Source organism: Montipora capricornis, chromosome 5, assembly GCF_036669925.1.
Source record: "Montipora capricornis isolate CH-2021 chromosome 5, ASM3666992v2, whole genome shotgun sequence".
NCBI lineage: Eukaryota > Metazoa > Cnidaria > Anthozoa > Scleractinia > Acroporidae > Montipora > Montipora capricornis.
The window spans coordinates 16,528,721-16,543,720 of record NC_090887.1 but is presented as its reverse complement, the minus strand read 5'-3'; the positions used below and the strand labels follow the sequence as shown (position 1 = coordinate 16,543,720).

The 15,000-nt window shown below is 37.5% G+C and overlaps 1 protein-coding gene and 2 long non-coding RNA genes across 6 annotated transcripts in view; 2 read left to right on the top strand and 1 right to left on the bottom strand.

Annotated features, from left to right (window-relative positions):
• LOC138048845 (uncharacterized) overlaps nt 1–576 on the top strand; it is a 1,813-nt gene extending 1,237 nt beyond the window's left edge. The window contains exon 2 of the long non-coding RNA XR_011132222.1: nt 1–576. This exon is cut by the window's left edge and continues 141 nt beyond it. This is a non-coding gene — a long non-coding RNA (uncharacterized lncRNA).
• Nucleotides 577–2,457: 1,881 nt separating this feature from the next.
• On the top strand, nt 2,458–5,587 carry LOC138049664 (uncharacterized). The gene is made up of 2 exons (XR_011132423.1): nt 2,458–4,188; nt 4,471–5,587. It is a non-coding gene; the product is annotated as an uncharacterized lncRNA (long non-coding RNA).
• A 1,291-nt stretch (nt 5,588–6,878) lies between these two features.
• Nucleotides 6,879–14,340, bottom strand: LOC138049662 (protein lin-28 homolog A-like). 4 transcript variants are annotated; one of them, XM_068896058.1, is made up of 10 exons: nt 13,884–14,340; nt 13,642–13,669; nt 13,315–13,339; nt 13,152–13,175; nt 10,698–10,724; nt 9,746–9,772; nt 9,626–9,655; nt 9,060–9,119; nt 8,611–8,715; nt 6,879–7,993 (listed from the first exon to the last, which is right to left on the bottom strand). In XM_068896058.1, the coding sequence occupies exons 2-10, from the start codon at nt 13,657–13,659 to the stop codon at nt 7,938–7,940; spliced, it is 372 nt and encodes a 123-aa protein (XP_068752159.1). In that variant the 5' UTR covers nt 13,660–13,669; nt 13,884–14,340; the 3' UTR covers nt 6,879–7,937. The 4 variants fall into 4 exon arrangements, with proteins under 4 accessions (XP_068752159.1, XP_068752161.1, XP_068752158.1 ...); XM_068896060.1 differs by lacking the exons at nt 13,152–13,175; nt 13,315–13,339; nt 13,642–13,669; nt 13,884–14,340 and adding exons at nt 10,984–11,120; nt 11,657–12,349; XM_068896057.1 differs by lacking the exons at nt 13,152–13,175; nt 13,315–13,339; nt 13,642–13,669; nt 13,884–14,340 and adding an exon at nt 12,945–13,143.
• Nucleotides 14,341–15,000: the final 660 nt, after the last annotated feature.

Below are 15,000 nucleotides of genomic sequence, written 5' to 3'. Positions count from 1 at the left end.
GGAGTCTGTTCAAACAATAGCAACATTTTCTGTAAGTTGTGATACGTACGTAAGCTACCATTACATTCTCAATTTTCAAGAAAATTTAGTCAAGATTCATGATAAACAAAACAATAGGAACGTGGATCACGCAAGACTAACAATAATTCACAGATCACAAGCACATTTCAGCTCTTTTTATATGTAATGCACCTTTTCTTTTCTCGAATGATGCCTCGTGCAGAACCCCTTTACCACCTTGTTGCCATGCATAAGACGTTATGCTGCAATCGGCCTTTGTGGCTGAGGACCTGAGTGGTCATGCATAACAAAAATAAGGCAGTTATGCTGCAATCAGTCTGTGTGACTGAGGGCTTGTGTGGCCATGCATAACAAATTGCTATGCTATATCAGTCTATGTGGCTGATAACCAATTCCCAATGGTTTAGCAAGTGGCCTTCATGGCCATTAGGCCATTCTGGTTTCTGTTTCTGATTAAATATGTCTGCAGATAGCATGTCAGGTGATATGTGATGACAAACATGTTATGTAAGATGATAGAAATTCATGTGAATAAAGATTGCACCATGATTTCAAGTCGGTATTTGGTTCTAATTACCCATTGTGTTACATGTACGTTATTTATGTCAATATGTTAACATGTTAATAAGTAGGTTCCAACAAAATCCTTTTGAAGTCCATGGTATGGTTATATCGATTTTTTTTCCAAGAGAATTCATTTTTGTGCAGTGTCTACCCAGATGTATCTCTGGTTCAATTATCTCTTGGGAATTGGCCTCATATTATGTTTGCATCTTTGATTTGGGCTTAATTAAAGATATTCACAATTCTTTTAAAAGGTCAAAATAATTTTTGGGCTTTATACATTGAGGACAATTTAATGCATAGAATGTACTCCAAGTCAAAAAGCAAAGTTCTCAAATAAATAGATACCTTTACAATAATTATTGTTACATCTATATATTATGGTTCTCAATTTCAGCAAGTGTGAAGTAAAATTTGAGACCATTCAATAAATTTGTCAATGAAGTCACAAATCCAACAAGAAGTTAAGTTGGAGACATTTAGCCTGGCAACAATGAGTGAAGGTGGTGCCTTCATGAGACCCCCGCCTTCATGTGCGGATAATATGTGGCGAGGTCAGGAAAAAGATCTTTAAAAAGGCCATGGGGGACCAGGAATCCAGTCTCATTTGGATATGTATTTTTCTATTTCATTACCACAGTGCCCTATTGAATTAATGGTGATTAGTGCTCACGCTTAAGAGTAAATAGTTGTTATTATGCTTGAATATGATTAAGTCTATCAGGACATTCATGTCACCTTGTATGTCATCCTCATTTGTGATCTCACAGTCCTGTTATCTCAATAACTTCTTATTAATTATTCAAAATAATGATTGGTCACACATAAAATTGTCGTAATTTGGACAGAATGTCACACAACAAAAGACTACCGGGGTATGTCATTCAATTGGTGAAGAACAGATGAATAAGATATCACTGCAGCTAATCTTCAGCGCTAGGCCCTGGGAATACCAACTGGCCCCTGATGTCTTGCTTCGCCCTTGTGTGGCAACAAAATCTTATAATTGTTCAATACTTCCTGAGCTTTTATTTGTTAGAGAATTTGTCATATAGCATTGCCTGCATTCAAACACCAATTATAATCAACCTTTGATGCATGTATACCAGCAACACTTTACATCAAAATGTGACTTGCACTGATAAACAACTTGCATGTGTCCTTGAAGAACATTTCCAGTTGTGAATTAAGTTGAATTTGACTTGAAATCGAAAACTTTATAATAAAAACACCTAGTTCGTTACTTTCAAAACAGACATGTATTAAAAGAAATAATACATATATATTTATCAAGCTTTTTGATAGTTATTGATGATGTTTAGTGGTCACCAAACATTGTATTTATAATTCATCACAAGTATGCATAGCAATAAATGTTTTGGTCATACTGTACCCAGTAAAACACATTGAACCTGTTTCAGAAGCAAGAGTAGTTTAAAAATACATATGTGACACTTACTGCTAAAGCAAATCAAAAAACAAGATTGTGTATCTAAACATCCTAGAACAAGAAGAGCATTTGTTTCTCAATGTCTGTACACACTGTTTAGAACAAGTGAACATGTCTTGCTCATTTCATTGATAGTCTCCTTTGCAGCTGGTTTGTAAACTGTGTGTTTGCAGCAATTTAAAGATCATTTCAAGTCTGTACTGTGCACATGCTCTTATTCATTTAAGGGGATGGCTCTTAACTATCAAACTGTTGCTATGGAGCCCTTCAAATAATCACTTCTCAATACCCTTTTACTCTACAGTTACCATTTTCTGTCAATTGTGTTCAGTTAATGAAAAATGATGGGATGGTTCCCATCCGGTGAAAAAACCATGTCTATCTTTGTTTCCTGTTTTTCACAGAAATGCACAGCAGAGGACTGGGACTAGTTGCACATGCACACCCTGATTGAAGTGATGTCAGATTTCCATTCAAAAAGTTATTTCACAGAACCTCCAATGCAATCTTCTTGCAGGGTTATTTGACTAGAAAGTTCCCTTATATAACCATTGTCTTTCTGTAGTTACATGTCAGTGTCATCCCCCTTAATGTGTCTCAAAATGAAGCAGGTTGCAAGTAATTATTACTTATCGGTTTTGCTCTCATTGAAAGAGACAACTTTATAGGGGTAACAAGCATACGAAATGTCAAGCATTTCAAATGTCTCAAAAATAACGTAACTAAAAACACTTTCTAATAAATAAATCTCAACTACAAAATACCCTACCCTCATATCTTTGGAACCCAAACTTGTACAGAAACACTGTCTGACTATGTTATTACAACCAAAGAGGTTTTCAAGACTTTTTGAGTGAGAACCACAACATTTTCAAGGCTGCTGCCTAAGAAAATTTTAAAGGGGCCTTCAGAGCTAAACGCTGAGAGCTTAGGAGCCCAACGTATGAAGTGAAAGGTGTTGCTGTGAAAAATTAAGGCGCCCAGAGCTATTCTGTGGGAGCCCCAGGCTACCGGGCTCCTGTTAGGCAACAGCCTTGATTTTGATATGTTGCGTGACCAGAACAGAATGAAGCCTAAAACTCGAGCAGTGTACACATCTGGATAAAGGAAACGCTACTGATGGTGAGTGATGGCCAAGGTCCAAAACTCTTCAAATTATTATTATTATTTTTTTCAAATTGCATTATTTTAATGCACACTTGGGGCCTAGGGTGAGTTGTGCATGCACAATAACAATTTTTGAATTACACATTTCAGGTGCAACCATTATTTTAAATTACACAAGTCAGTCACTGTCAAATGAAGAAAGAAAGAAAAAAAAACACAAAAATCCATTGGCAACAATGCTTAGTCTGTAGTGTAGAAGGACCCCACTTAATGTGGGTTCACGTCGTACAAATAGCAGTACCATGAACAGAGTCCACAAACAACGCAAGATCAAGCAAAGAAAGGTTTTAAAAAAACCACAAAACAGCGCGTGACCAAAAAATATATTTCGCAAAATTCCGAGGAAATCTCTTCAGCTTCTCAATCAGTACACTGAGGTAAACCCGAATTTTCCATAAAACAACATACTTTGCAAAAAGACTAACTCGGGTAACTTTGTTCAGCATACTCGGGTGACTCAGTGTAAGTATTGTCTATAATTAAGAGAGTTTTGATGTCAGGCAAAAAGACAGCCAAGTTGGATTCTGTTTGTACGTCGAACTATGACGTTTTCAGTCTTGTTTTTAATAGTGATTGTTGAATATAAAATGTCTTGATTTTCCAACCTTTGTAAACTCTTCGTTCAGTTTTGATCATTCCAATCATCACAACCTGAATAAATACCATAACAGATTTCCCATAATTATTGAAATGTTTGTTGCATGAATTAGCCTTTTGTCCTTACGAAAACCTTGTAATTTTCGCGACTTTTGTTGCTGTCCTCAACAGGGCGTTCGTACTTTTACGACTTTATCCCCCAGGCGTTTGTTGTGAGAAAAATAAATGACGTCAAGACGCAAGTGGCACTTCCTTCCCAGGTTATTACATCCTCATCTTTGTTGCCTGATCTGGGGAAGAGGGTTCGAGTCTACAAATTATACTACTACTACTATTGATCCGTATTAAAAGTTAGAACGTCAGCACACCAAGGTTTACAAAATTCTCAGGTATGGTGACAATGGACCCAATATTAAGTGAAATGCAGCTATTTACAAATGTCAAAATTTACATAGAAATGTATGGCCATCCGTACGCTGCGTCCGTTTGAACAAAAATTGCGTTCATAACTGCGAGGATCATAGCTTCATTTGAAACATTTAATTCTTTGTAAATTTGGATGTATTTAAATGGCTGTATCTCAATCAAAATTAGCCCGATTATCGCAAAACTGTGTGCTCTTTCTGACTGTGGATAATAGTTGCTAATCCCATAATTTACATATTCCTAAGTCCTCTCCAGCTTGAAGATCGCAGCCTGAGCACGAGCATCCATTGTTTGATTAAGACAACTAAATGGACGGAGCTTTACGATCATCGAAGCTATCAAAAGGTCATGGTAACTGAAAATGTATCTGCGACCACCTGAGGCTAAGGAGACTGATGATGATGATACATTTACTTCCTAGTTTTACACATTGTAGGCAAGTTATTCCTGACGATGAACTGCTTTGAACATATATCTGCGAAGTGGAAGGAAAACCGGAAATTTGTGGTGGTGGACAAAACACTGACCCCAGTTCATGGACTACCCTAAAATGGGCTAACCCTTAAAACTAACATTTCGAATGAGTGCTATTGAAAGAAGTGAATTCATTATAAAAATTAATTACACTTTCATTGCACATACCTTGTTTATTTTCGTGCACATGGTACTGTCAATGATGCAATCGACCATCACAACAATAACATTATTGAAAGTTGACCTTTTTAAAATGGCTGCTTAGACTTAAATACTGTTGATCAACACTTTTTAAAATGGGTGTTTGGTTTTTGGTAAGCACTGTTTGAGACGTTGCTTACATTGTGCATATAGACAAACAGTACTCATTTGACTCATTTGAAATAGTATTTATAGGGTAGTCCGTTTGGGTAATCAATGGACTGGGGGTCAGTGTTTTGTCCAACACTGGAATTTATAGCAGGCTCGCATAGTCAGGTTAACTTGACAGTAGAATTGGCTAGTTTTTATTTCGTTTCCCAGACTAAATGCTGCTCAATTGCTTAATTTCCTTGACAGCAGTACTCATCCATTATGGATGTAATGATGTCTACTGTCAGGGGCACCCAGAGACGGCTTTCTCTCAAGTGCTTTTAACACTCTTCTAAGTTCTTCAAAGTACTTTTAAAGCTTTGTAGGTTCATTTTAGGCCACGTTATAAATTTCTTTTCTGTTCTGTGTTATTCTAGGGGAGCTTGAAGGCTCTCAAATTTACAAGGCCATTTTTTGTATAGTTCACGAAAATCTCATTGTATCCTATTGAACCTTTCCAAAGTCTGCAGCTGGTATATTTTGATACTCCTAACACATTTTTATCAATCTCGAAATAAAGGAAGAAGTGTTAACTTTTTCATATCATGAAAGTTCTATTTGAAAATTCCCTAAAGAAAATCCTAGATGATTTACGGCCTATCAAACAGATACTTTAGCAAATCGTTCCTTTAGTTGCCCCTGTACTGTAGCTTGCAACAGGATTTCCATACAGCCTAGCACATTAATTGTGCAGACAAGTTACTGGTGGTCCTGGGATGTACATGTTAAAAAATATGGGATTTGCTCCATCTTACAATTAATCCTTTTATCTTGTTAAGTAAATTTTTCCCAATTAATCAACACACCCATCAATAAAGATACTTAATAGGGGAACTAAATTAGCCAAACTAATTAAAGTTGCAAGCCATTAAGGACTGTGTAGTATAATTTTTCTTCAAATACAAACAAAAAAAGAAAAATCAAAGGCCAGTAAAAACAAATAGTTAACAATTATTTCGTGAGGTTTCTGTGATATGCAGAATGATCAAGGTAGAGGTTACAGTTATGAACAGGAAATAGAAAAAAAACTATATGAAGTAATATGCTTGTTCTCTCCATTATTCTGGGTTACTTTTACTTACTTGTGTGAGAAATGTTGGAAACTTGACCAACTAGTAAAGTTTTTTTGCCATAATTGTTTGTCATCTCGCAATCTGTTTGGCTAATCATGCAATGTAATAGCCAATCAGGAAAGCCCATTTTGGAACAAAAACCAATCATATTGTAAGAAAGTTATAGCCAACGCTTGCTCTCTCTTCGTGTCACGATTTTGGTCACTCTAAAATAAAGACTTTCTTTGCAGTTGGATATTGTGGTAAAAAACTAATTGAAAGTGGTCCACCATTGTCTCCACTCTTATCGACAATGATGTTTGTCATCACAGTGGTCAAAATTTGTTCTGGACTCACTCAGCTGGGCATCGTAAGTCAACAACATTTTGACCACTGCAATGACAAATATAGTTGTTGGTAAGGGGAAAGACAACGTTGAACCACTTTTCATATGTTAAGTTTTTTCAGAAACCCATAAGGGTTGAAACGTGTAACGCGCGTTCACAGCTTCCGAATATTCAGTGCGAACTGATCGGTTGAATGTTTCAGTGCTAAGTACCATATTTGGAAACCCCTAGCTCTTGTTGTTCCAAATATGGTACTTAGCAAATTGAATATTCGGAAGCTTGTTTCCCAGCACACAAGGGGCCGTTACACGTTTCAACCCTTATGGGTTTCTGGTTTTTTATATAACACAATTTGTGCTAGTTTTCCTTGTCTGTCAATTGTAATATTAGTCATCTACACTGAATTACAAGAGTGATTAAAGAATTCACTAAGACAGAAGTTGCAGACTTTAATGGCACAATATTATGAGCGGAAGGAGATTTACAATGCAAAACAATGGAAACACCTTACAAGGCACTCACATTTAATTTCCTGTTTTTAGTACAAAAGGGAGTAAAAATCAAAACTACTTAAGCTCACATGTACAGCATTTCTGACAACCTACTGACAAGATATGAAATATACCAGTATTCATGGCACAAAGAGCTGTTCTATTTAATTTTTGGTGTCTTTCTGAAAACAATGTATCCAAACTTGAAAAAAACTGGCCAGTTCTTTGAAGTTTCAATTCATTTCTATCGCCTCTTTCCTTAGCCACGAACAACAACAATTAGTTTCAGTGCACTTTAATTGTAGTTGGCAACAAAACCACAGCATTATTATGTGGTTTTCATTGCTCCAAGGACTTCTTTTAGTGTTTTGAAGTTTGATTAAAATAGTGTGACACTGCCCCTTTAAGCTCAATGTGAAAACATGTTATTAACCTTTGCCTAATTAAGAATCCCATTAGAATCAGACTGTTGAAAAAAGAAAAAAGCAGGCTTAAATGAAGTGTGCAAAATTAAGGAGGCTCGAAAGGGTTTTCACCTGATTTTGCATCTTTACTTGTTTATATCTCTGCTTCTGTACAGTGATTTTTCTTCATTTTTTGCATGTTAGCTTACATTACATGTTAACAAAAACGAATTATTTCTCTGAAAAACTGGCCTACAGAGATTGTTTTCACTATCTCATTTTTTTCAAAAAAGACAATATAATATGTTAATTTTAAGGCTCAAAGAAATGCCTAATATCATTTGCCATGATAACATTATTTTGGAGGAAAATATGTGAGAAATTGTAGGATGGGTACTTAACATCCTGGCCAAATTTCACCTTCATATGATTACCCCAACTGTATCTAAGGACAGAATATGTCTATTTGTTTGAAAAAAGGAGAAACTATTTCGAGCCTCCTTAAACATTTTAATTAATGTCACTTAAAATATAAATTATAATATATTAACATAATTAAGCCTTTTATATCTATAATCAGTAACAGAAGGATGTTACTGATTATAGATATAAAAGACATTTTTTCCCTTCGCGGGCTCATCTTGCTTTTCTGTTGGGAGAAAACATATATACCAGAAAATATGCATTAGAAGTTGCAACAGTAAAAGTTTGTAAATTACTTGCATAACACTTGACAACATTGGACTTGATACAAGAGTACATTAATGTCACAGAATGGTGTTGCGTATGAAGTTTGGAAATCAGGCAAACCCAATGCAATACCAGTAATTGACCCAAGGTAATATCCTTAAGTGATATAGTCAAGGTCAAAGGTGGAACAAATTATTCCAAATTTAATTTTGAAGTATTATGCCAAATAACATTTTTAGGGTTGTTCTTAGGATTTCTATCAAGAAGATAAAAAACAACATTAGGAGATTATGAAGTTGGGTGATAATTAATTTACATCACTACTTGACTTCCATCAAAATATCTAGAAAATGTTCCTGGATAGATGGCAAAAGTAACTGATCTCTGATATTACTGCTAACCAGGTTTTATTGTATTTATTGGTGTGCACACCAAAGCAATTTATGTATAGTACTGTAGCAATAGATCGTATTTTCTCGTTGAAAGACAGTTAAACACACACTTTCCGGTTGTGAAACCTGTTTATGGACTCTATTTATTTTATAATCTCATTTTCATAAATGTTGAACTCAATACCTTGTTGTTTGGCTGCCTTCTGCTGAGGCCTGGGCCTGGGGGTGGGACACAAAGACTTTTTGTGCCCCCACCCCCTACAGCGATAACACTGTAATTTTTCCATTTCTACATGAAAGTACAAATAAGAGTATATAAAGATTAACCCTTTGACGCCCAGGCCGGCCTGAACCAGCCATACTTAGTATTTTACTCTGTCTAACGCCAGAGTTTTTTACTCTGTCCAACGCCACACAATTTTATTTGTCAATGGGGAACCCCTGGGAGTGAGTGGGTTCATCACAATGTCCCCATTAATCCTTTAACTCCCAAGCCGGCATGAACCAACCCCACTTAGTATTTTGCTCTGTCTAACAACAGACGATTCTACTCGTCAATGGCAAATCCCCGGAATCAACGGGTTGATATTTATGTGTTGAGTAAAAACAACTTCATGATACACTTAGTCTTACCTCCTTCCTTACTTGGGCATACTTTGGCCATATGGCCAAAACCATCACAATTGTAACATCCTATAAAGTGGTGGCATAGGTTATTAATGATGTTAACTGGACCGAGAGGACTCAAATTTGGTACGTAATCATAACAGTGATTAACAAGTTCACACCACCACACTATGGGAGTCCAATTTCTTTCATCACGAGTGTGATAATAAAAACACAAGGAATTAGATGATTTGAAGTCCTGTTGCCAATTAATAGTATGTATAACAAACAAAAAAGATCAAGTGAATAGGAAAAAGAAATATTCTTTCTCAGTCTATGAGATGCCATAAAAGGGACTTGTTTAAATTCAACTGCCCTCTTGCAGTGTGCACAATGACACACTTACAGTGCAAATACACTGTCCTATTAATGCTAAAATCACATTTGAGAAATTTGTAGCTATGTTTTACGTAACTACATATTGTTTTACCACAATTGCTTGCAATCTCCCAATCGCATATAGGCCTTACTTTATACCTAAAGCATATCCAGTGGAATTATGAAATGTACAAAATCAAATGAATTAAGCTTACTCTTTTTCTTTCCTCTGTTGCTGCTTGTTTCTGCAATATAATGGACGTAATCGTGAGATGTTATTACAGGATAATGAGACAAAAATGTAATTTGATCATGTTCATAAAAAAGACACTTGCCATTATTCAGCTTTCTCCTTCTGCCATCTGCAAAATAACGGAGATAATGATGCATAATTTAGATTACGGGCCCTGTCAGAAAATACCGGGTTATTTCTGTCATCGCTAGAGCGATAGCATTTCTAGAGACTTAATTGTCCAATCTACTTTCACTTGAGCAAACAAGTTTGACAGGAGGATTATTCAGACCTCTTTCACAATGGCTGCCAAATAAAATATTCCATTGTTTTAATGCTAATAAGCCTTTCTAGCCTTGTTACGACCAGCAAATGTCAGAAGAATATTTCTTTCAAAACAAAGGCAGTAAGTCTAATTAACATAAATACAAAAGAATGTAAAAGTGGTGGCAATTTATGACCTTAAGGTAAACGGTAAAGTCTGCTATGAGCCTAGAAGGCCCAACAGGCTGGCGTTTATCTGCGGTTACTCTAGTATGAAGCGACTAAGAGTACTTCTACTCCCCCCTGGATGGGATGCTAGTCCATCACAGGGTTACCCCTAGCACTAAATACGCGGGTACCCATTTAAACACCTGGGTGGAGAGAGCCACCATGAGAGTCAAGTGTCTTCCCAAGGAAAACACAGCACAATGTCCTCAGCTACGACCCAAACCCGGACCACTCAAAGCAGAGTCTAGCACACTAACTATGAGGGCACGGCGCCACCCATATAATGATCTTAACTCAATCTTTAAAGACTAGTTAAACTATACCTTACCAAATCCAAAGTAAAACTAAAGAAAAATTTAACTAAACACCATAAGGTTAAAGTCAAGGCAGCACATCTAAAGCTCACTTATCCAGTGGACTACATCCTGAAACGACTACATACAGAAATAAGTGATCAGGTTTTATTTGTAACAGGGCCAGAATAGACCACTAAGCTAGAAAATGAATCATCCATAAAATGAGCAGTTTTAGTTTTTTTTAACGGTCATATAAATTGCACTTGCCATTTCTCCAGTTTCTCTTTCTGTTCTCTGCAATATAATGGAGATAATAATGCGATGTTACATATAGATCACGGGTCTCTCAGAAAATCATATAGTACCAGCATTTCTAAAGACGTAATTGTTAATCAAATTATGTTTGAGCAAACAAGTTTGAAGGGAGGATAATCTAGCAAATGAACAATTTTATCTGCTCTGAAAGACCAGTTAAACAATACCTTACCAAAACCAAAATCAAACGAAAAGGAAATTTGAACAAAAATAACAAGTATTCTTGGTTTTCACCCACGTGACCTTAGTCCTTGACAACCGTCGTTAACCGCCATTGTGGAGCCCCTCGAATCGTAAACAGAGACGCGTAGAGAGAGATGTGAGTGAGTTGTAGTGCGATGGTTCTCTGTATAATACCTGGCTGTGGAGTAAAATCTGGAAACATGGAAGGTATTAGTCTATTCCGTATACCTATCGTTGTTGATAAGAACGGTGAAAGTTATAAACAGCTAACAGAAGATCGCCGAAACGCTTGGATTTCACAGATAAGCCGAGACGACACGAAATCGAAAGACTTTGTTTCTGGGAAGCCTGCCTTACTCTGGGACAGATACAACGAACAAAGGACAATTTAAAAGCTTTCGCAGCGATTGACTCACGGTTTAATGTTAGATTTTAACTTTAAGTGTGGGGTTGTACTTATTTTGCTGAAATTGTCTGTACAGGTTTAGCAATTAAAGCTTTTGCGGTGATTGCCAGTAACGGCTTTTGCTGTGAACAGTTGTGTTTTATCCTGTAAAGCTTTCGCAGCGATTTCAGACCTTCCAACCCCCATCACAGGCAAATCTGGAGGTTTTTACAAAAAAGCCCAGAAAAACCTGGAGATTAGGACCTCAAACCTGGAGACGTACCAAAATATGCGTCAAATAAAAACAACAACGACAGATTATTTGTTTCAGAGTATTCTTTACCTTATTAGTGCTCTTTGTTGTACTCTTTTGTTGCTTTTTTCGCAGAGCTGAGACGATTCTCATCAGGGTTGAAGGGGTGAGAGGGGAGGATCGCGGGCGCAACGAGACACCCAAGGCTGGAGACTGAGCCTAGCATTGCCGCCATTTCCCTCACAAATTAGTTTTGATGAATTCGACTGTTATGACCACAAATTTCTCGATATTCCTTCATGCCTTCCAGAATTGTTGGCAATTTTAAGGCTTTCTGATTCACCGTGAGATTAAGAGGCAAAGCCGTGAGACCGTGAGTTGGCATCCCAAACCGTGAGTCTCACGGTCAAACCGTGAGGGTTGGAAGGTCTGCGATTTAGCACGCGTTGGTTCAGGGTTTTAGGGTAAAAGGCGAGCGAGTCAGAATTTGTCGAAAGTTGGCTTTTTTTCGATAAAGCGTTTCTCGGCCGGCTTTCCACCGATGTCTTCCCAATTCACACCACCGAAGCGCTTGAACCCCTCGAACAAGTGTGCTCAATTTCGACCGATTAAACCACAACGTCGCGGAGAAATTCATCTTCGAAAATTCATCTCATTAAATATGCCCGATGCAAATGAGGTGCTCCGGTTTTGAATATTTAATGAGATGAATTTAACCTGAGTATCAGGCGTTTGTGATACTCAGGTTAGCAAATGTCTAACTCGGAGGCGTTTTATTCGATTTCGCTGAAATTCGACAGGCGAATGCGACTGGTAAGAGCGCCCAAACTGACTAAGTTTTAAGGAAATCGGACGAATTTCGAAGGAAAAAAGCTTCTCACCTTCTCAAGGTGAAGGACTGAGACTCTAATCGACCAAGTACTTTGACAGAAGAAGAGGGAAATCATCGAAACAAAGGGAATGAGGAAGCCTTTTCTTCTCATCTGGCGGCCATAGCAGTTAGCGAAGGTATTAAAAGAAATCCAACTGGAAACTGATACAGATAAGGTCGACGCCGAGTGTCAAACTTCCGAGTCACCTTGGCCACAAACAACAACAATCTTGCCCGCGATTTCCTTCCCTTGCTTAAACGGACGCAACGAAACCAGAAATCATCTGGTTGTACGCTTTCAAAAATTTGAAGGCCTTAAACTGCTTGTTTGTATAGTAGCTTGTCTCTAAAACTAACTAGGAAAGCAAGTCTGAGACTTCTAGAGGAGCCAAACTGATCGCTCCGTATGGCCGCTGGGTCTACGCAAACGACAGAAAATCTTCTTCAAATAGCGCTCTCGAACGTGGCTTTCGAGGTATTTTTTGCGTAGGATGAAAGTACTGGTACCTCGTCGAGTGATTTTGGGTCGCTTTCTTGGGAAATATCCATTGGAAAGATGAATTATTTGAAGACTTCGAACGTGAGCGCTCAAAATGTCATACATTTTCCTATAATCAGGGGCACCAGAATGGCGGAAACCTAATTTGCATAAGGTTATGACGTCAGCTGAAAACCGAGAATTGAGTCACGGCCGCATATCTAAAGCTTACTTACCGGGCGAACCATCTCCAGAAACGACTATGTACAAAAGTGAAAGAAAAATATCCCTTGTTAAATAGAGGCAGATTCTATGCAGTGTAAGATTTTACAACAACACCATGGAAATAAATCCAGAGCAAAACAAAGGACATAAACGCTCTAAGAATGTTTTTCTTACCCGTTTCGTTGTCCTCCCCATCAGACTTAATAGATCGTTTTTCGTGAGAAAAAAATATTTTGTCAACATTAGTTGTTCATGATTAGTGTTTGAAACATTAAACCAAAAGAAAGACTGCAGACTGCAGACTGGCTACAAATAGCGCTGATAAACAGTATTCAAGTCTCAGAACCCATTTCAAATAGCGCTGATGAACACTATTTAAGTCTGAGAACCCATTTTAATACGGTTAGCTTTCAATAAATACTGTTTATCAGCGCTATTTCGCTTGTTCATCACGACTACAAAATACAGCAAGAAGCAAAAATGTGGTTACGAGTTCCTTACCACTTGTCTCCCTGACATGGCTGTTTTTCTAAATTACAAAAGTACAACACTGGCTTTGAAAATAATTGAAAATGTTAAAGTTAAGAAAAAATAAAAGTAATGCATTTTTTTTCAGTTTTGGTTTGCCCATGAAAGAAGATGACAATGGTTAAAACGTTTTGTTACAAGAAACGATAATGATGAAACTCTTTGAGTATGTTGTTACCAATAGGATATTTCTGAACAGAGAAAACAGCTCTCACCTTTCTTTAGCTGAGTTTGGGCTCAAACTGAAAGCTGAAACAGACCCAAGCGCAACCCGCGGGGCGCAATACTCTTTGCAGCGCGCGTTTTCCCGCCATTTCTACACACTGCAAGGCGCCAAATTTCCTGTAGCATCTCCTATGGGCTATGGCTGCATTTCTGCTCCAATCTAGCCCCCTTGAATACCCGGGGTCTTTTTGAGATTCAGTTCCTCTGGAGACGAAGTTGTCTGGGCAGATCACTCAATAGGGCCGTTTGAACGAGAAAAATACTCTGAAACTTCCATGTACATAAGCGATGGATTATGTCAGACGATAACCGCTGGTATAAATGCTCATCTTTCGTTTTCCTGGCTCACATAAGCCGAGCTTTTGAGATGGTTTTACGCAAGCTTGTAATTTCAAGCCGTTTGCGAACTAATACAGGCAATGCAGGAATCAACTCTTGCAATCGGCACTGAAAATAAGGTCAAATCATTTTGAATCAATTCTCTTGACAAGCATTGCGCAACCTTACTGCACATGCATCATTTCTTGCGTAAATAGGATGAGTATGATCTCGTGCATATTCAAACTACTACCGGTTTTTATTTTGCATATTGAACAAAAATGTAATTCTGCATGACATATCCAGAAATGAAGAAGTGTTAAAAAATTTCATTATTAACAGAAAATCTCCTTTACTATGACGTATACAAAACATGGACCCCAGGTCCATTGACCAATCTTGTGGACCCGGTCCATGGACCACCCCTATGGACCACCCCTTATTTTGTAAAGTTACAAGCAGATAAATCTTTGGACGAAAGAGAGAAACGATACTCGCACTTTTCTCGACAATTTAAGCTGCATAGGCTACAATCCATACAGACTACCTTTTCCGCAAAAAAAAAAAACAAAAAAAAAAAACATCTGGTTATGACATCAAGTTGCTGCTCTCATTCTTAACAGGAATATAGGGCTGTTTTTTGCTTTAGTTATCGGCTACTGATTTAAGCAATTGTCTCTTATAGACACCTATATACCATCCATTTCAAATTGGTGGCTCTAAAGGGATTCGTCTATAACCCGCACTTCAAATATACAAACATTTAATTCATCGAGTCCTTCATCGAAA